Here is a 4,890-nt window from a genome sequence, read left to right on the forward strand (position 1 = left end):
TGTACTAAGATGCCCTATGATGTACTAAGTTGAGATGACCTCACTCAAAATGGGGATCCATCCCCACTATGGTGATATACCCAGATGAGTGATGCTGCTCCCTATATGGTGGTGTACCCAGGTGGTTGATGTCTGCCCCTACATGGTGATCCTAGGTGGGCGATGCTCCTCCCTATATGGTGGTGTCCCCAGGTGGGAGATGCTCCTTATATGGTGGTGTCCCCAGGTGGGCGATGCCGCTCCTCCCTATATGGTGGTGTCCCCAGGTGGGCGATGCCGCTCCTCATATGGTGGTGTCCCCAGGTGGGCGATGCCGCTCCCCTTTATGAAGTCTACAGGTGTCTGATGCTCCTCCCTATATGATGGCGCTGTGCCCAGGTGAACGATGCCCCTCCCCTGTATGCCCCCAGATGAGCACTGCCCCTCCCCTATATGAAGTCTACAGGTGTCCGATACTCCTTTCTATATGGTGGCGGTGTACTCAGGTGTCCGATGCTCCTCCCTATATGGTGGCGGTGTACTTGGGTGTCCGATGCTCCTCCCTATACGGTGGCGGTGTACTCAGGTGTCCGATGCTCCTCCCTATATGGTGGCGGTGTACCCAGGTGAGCGATGCCCCGTGTGATGCTGACTCAGCCCCCCCCGTGTCTCTTCCAGAACAGCCGGTGTTCTCCCTCCGCTATGATCCGCTGGAGGCTCAGCCAGAACGCAGCCATGGACGAGGAGGATATGATCAGGGAGATGTTGGGCTCCTGGGCCCCCCCAGGTTTGGAAACACCCGGCACCCCGGTAAAGGACGGTATGCGGTGGGAGATCCGGCGGCTGATGAGTTTCCGGCAGTGGCCTGGCCCGGGCACCGTGTCCCCCCAGCAGCTGTCACGGGCCGGGTTTTTCTATCTGGGGCCCCGGGACCGGGTGCAGTGCTTCTGCTGCGGAGGCATCCTACGGAGCTGGGAGCCCGGGGACCGACCAGGAGCCGAGCACCGCAAGTACTTCCCCTCCTGCCCCTTCATGCAGGGCAGAGATGTGGGCAACGTCCCCCTGGGAGGGGCCACAGACTCGGTGGATGGGCAGATCCTGGGCCAGCTGCAGAGATTGTCGGGGGATGAAGATGAGGACTGGCAGGCGGTGTACCCCGATCTACTAGAGGAGAGACAGAGGCTGAGAACCTTCCACAACTGGCCCCAATACTCTGGGGTGAGCCCAGAGCAACTGGCAAGAGCTGGATTCTTCTACACTGGTATGTACTGGGAGTACCCCACAATAGCAATATTCTAGCTAGAGTCAGTCATGGGTTATAGACCCCTATAATGGTGGTATGGTATCCCCAAAAAGTTACTGATGATCCATAGATTCAACTGATGGTGGTTATATAGCCAAAGTCACTGATGGCCCACAGATGCCCATGATGGTGGTTATATAGCCAAAGTCACTGATGGCCCACAGATGCCCATGGACTCATGATGGTAATATGTCCAAAATAGTTATTATTGATACATAATTCCATAATGTTGAACTGTATCCAAATTATTCCTGATGGCCCATAGATTCCATGATGGCAATACTTTATCAGTCAGTGATGCTGACTCCTGTCATGGCAACATTGTAGCCACCTGAGTCACTACTGGGTTGTATATTCTGTGGTGGTGACATGGCTTATGTAAAGAAAATTAGGGAAATTTATCAAAACTGGATCAGACAGAATCTGGAGCAGCTGTGCCTGGCAACCAATCAGCTTCTCTCATTTTCAAATCTTAAATGAACAAACTGAAGAGAGAAGCTTATTGGTTGCCATGCACAGCTGCTCTAGATTCCGTCTGCTCCAGTTTTGCTAAATTCCCCCCAATGACTTCTACATATTACAGCGGCTGTGAGGTTAGAGGACAATCCGTTCTGTTAAAGTCCAACACATAGCGATTAGGTATTGACTGTGTACAGTATCAGATGTGGATGGGCAGGATATTGAACACGACATACTGACTGCCGTACCCATTCCCCGATCACTCCCTTGACATCTAAAGCTCCCATTACAGTGCTCTGAAGAGGCATGCTTGTACTTGTGGTTCAGGTGGTGACATGTTCTCTTCAGTTCCACGCAGCATGTGATGTCAGTGTCCTATGCTCTGTAGGTCAGAGGTCAGCTGATTCCCTCCAGCCTCGCAGCTCTCCGTGTTGCATTGGGAAGACACCAGAACGGGAAGTTATTCTAGTGTCTGATCTGTACACAATGGCCCCCGGGACAATGACTCCTCTGTTACACTGACATGAATGGCAGAGGTGACGTTTCCCGTGGCAACAAGCCACTGGCTTTAATGCATCTGATCATTCTGATATTTCAGTGCATTGATGTCCCTACTATAGATGCATGTCTGTCAGTTTCATGCTGCAGTACACAAGTCCATAGGAATGGATTGAAAGGTCTTCTGATGCATTGTGGGAATTGTCACTAAACCATAGAGATATACCAATGCAATGGAAAAATCTGCTTTCTAAAATGGCCTAGCCATGTGACTGTAACCTATAGGTCATGGTATGTGTACATTCGGCTTTGTGTTCCAGGACAGAGGGACAATGTCCGGTGCTTCCACTGTGATGGGGAATTGAGGAACTGGGAACAGGGAGATGACCCCTGGAGAGAACACGCCAAATGGTTCCCAAGGTGAGTCACATGACACGTCACGATAACAGGGCAAGCATGGCTTTCATGTTGGGGCTTTTAAAGGGTGTGTACAAACTGATCCAATTCCAAAGTTGGCCGGCTAGAACATATCCAGCCCTTTCAGAACTTGGCTACAACCCATCTGTGAAAGACTAATGTAATTACAGTGCAGAACCGTTTCCTTGTGCACAGTGATTGCATGCCCAGCATAGCTTAGGCGCAGGGGTAGCCAAACTCTGGCCCTCCAGCTGTGGTGGAACTACAAATCCCATGAGGCATTGCAAGATTCTCAGACATGACTTCCGGAGAGAGATGCTTCATGGGATTTGTAGTTTCACCACAGCTGGAGGGCCAGAGTTTGGCTACCCCTGGAATAGGGGAAGTTAGAACCACATCTGGGGTTTTACAGAAGCTCTGTTGGAGATTTTCCTCACTTCGTGTCCTGGTGGCAACCGTTTCACCTGACAGGAAGTGAAGGAAAATCGGCAACTATGACGCAAAGACATTTTTAGAGTTGGAAGGCTAGAATCCCGAATCCCTTTCAGTTTTATATTTGTCAGTCTTAGGTTTTGTTTTTTTTTTCCCCTCCCTTTCTGTCAAAGCCATTGTCAGCAGGACAAGAATGGCGGGAAATTGTCTAAGGGAGCTCCAGATAGCCGTAAAAACCAAGTTTTAACCCCCGCTTTACCCAAAATGACATTTGTCTGGGTACATGCTTTAAAGATGAATGCCAGGAACATGTTAAAATGACCCTTGCACTCCAAGGGGCAACCTCAGCACTCCAGCGGTTGGGGAAATAAGTCCTATGATGCATTGCAAGACTCCTAACAGTCATAGACATGATGGGGATTTGTGGTTACACCACAGTTGGAGTGCCAAGGTTGCCTATCCTGATCTATATGGTCCTTTGATGCTAATAAGCAGGTTAAAGCTGCCCATGGCGGTGCTCTGCAGCATCACTGACTTGCCTGCCTCAGAACCAGCGCCCCGTAAAGGAAATGTGGCTGTTCTTGCCCTTATCCCTTATCCCTCACTCCCTCGGCAGCTGACTTTCTACTTGCTCAGATTTATCTGGTTTGTGGTTTGGTTTGGTCCTGCATTGTGTGATGCCAGGGAGCCCGGTCCCCCAAAACGGCTTCTCTTTAGTGCTGTGTTCCGTCACTGTCATCACAACACAGGAGAGATGGGGCTCTGGTGGGACATAAGTGTGGGGAGTCACACAGAGGCCCCATTTGAGTAAGGGTTAAGGTAAGTACAAGTGCTTTTCTAATGGTGCCCTAGACCAAAAATTTACTTTTAACCCTTGCAGTGCAGGAGAAGCCCTATTGTAAGGGCAGTTTTTACATGTACTTGGAGTTTAAGCTTTAAACCTCCTAGGGTCATGAAGAGTGCTCTTGTGTTCACCTTAAAGTGAGAACGTTCCATTTAGTTACTGTAACCACTCTCATATTGATAATTAGACTTGAGGTAACTGCAATTCTTTTTGTAGGTGTGAATTTCTTGTGCATTCCATGGGAGCAGCGTACATTGGTAGCGTCCAAGAAGCTATAGTCGGCGGTCCGAGGAGTTTGGTGAGAAGCCTATGTACTAATGGTGTGAAATCCTGTATAAACTTTTCCCGCCTTTTGCACCACATTGAAGCTAGAAGTGTTCAGTCACTGCTTGGGTATAATCAATGGCTTCCATGCATTTCCTAATCTCAGTGTCTTACCTTCTTTTACAGCCGGCATCCCAGAGGACATCAGAGAGGAGCCCCAACACATCCAGCGGTAAGGGGCATCTTTGTGCCACAATGGTCATCTATTTTAGGCAAGAGCTATGTCCAATCAACCTGAAACTTGGTAACTAAGTTAAATCTTGAAACAAGTTTAACTTTACCAACAACTTGGTTGTAGTTGAGGACTCTTCATGTAGGTTGCTTGTCCATTCAGGTAGCTCATTACAACACAACTTGACTGTCTGACTCGATCTTACCAGTTTAAAGCAAGAACGTAACTGGAAACCAGCAAAGTCAGTCTTCTGGGAAGCTCATTCCAAATGTGGCTCTCAAATCTTCTCTTATCATAGGATTTGGGTTTCAGCGGGCTTGAGCTGTAGAAATGCCTGGCATGTCTCTGGGGCATGCCTGGCGTGTCTCTGGGGCAGGGACATGCGGTCAGGGAGGCGCCTCCCTGTCTCCTCCCTTCCTCCTTTACACTAGCTTGGGGACGGGGTAGGGTTTCGCCCCGTGT

At 49.6% G+C, this 4,890-nt stretch overlaps 1 protein-coding gene across 1 annotated transcript in view; it reads left to right on the top strand.

Annotated features, from left to right (window-relative positions):
- Positions 1-786: 786 nt before the first annotated feature.
- Positions 787-4,890, top strand: part of BIRC7 (baculoviral IAP repeat containing 7) — a 7,322-nt gene continuing 3,218 nt past the window's right edge. The window contains exons 1-4 of the mRNA XM_018559577.1: positions 787-1,240; positions 2,560-2,659; positions 4,149-4,230; positions 4,383-4,423. Of these exons, the coding sequence (XP_018415079.1) occupies positions 802-1,240; positions 2,560-2,659; positions 4,149-4,230; positions 4,383-4,423 (662 nt within the window). The 5' untranslated portion in view covers positions 787-801. The remainder of the gene's footprint in view (positions 1,241-2,559; positions 2,660-4,148; positions 4,231-4,382; positions 4,424-4,890) is intronic.

Source organism: Nanorana parkeri, unplaced genomic scaffold (assembly GCF_000935625.1).
Source record: "Nanorana parkeri isolate BGI_ZX_2015 unplaced genomic scaffold, ASM93562v1 scaffold17, whole genome shotgun sequence".
NCBI lineage: Eukaryota > Metazoa > Chordata > Amphibia > Anura > Dicroglossidae > Nanorana > Nanorana parkeri.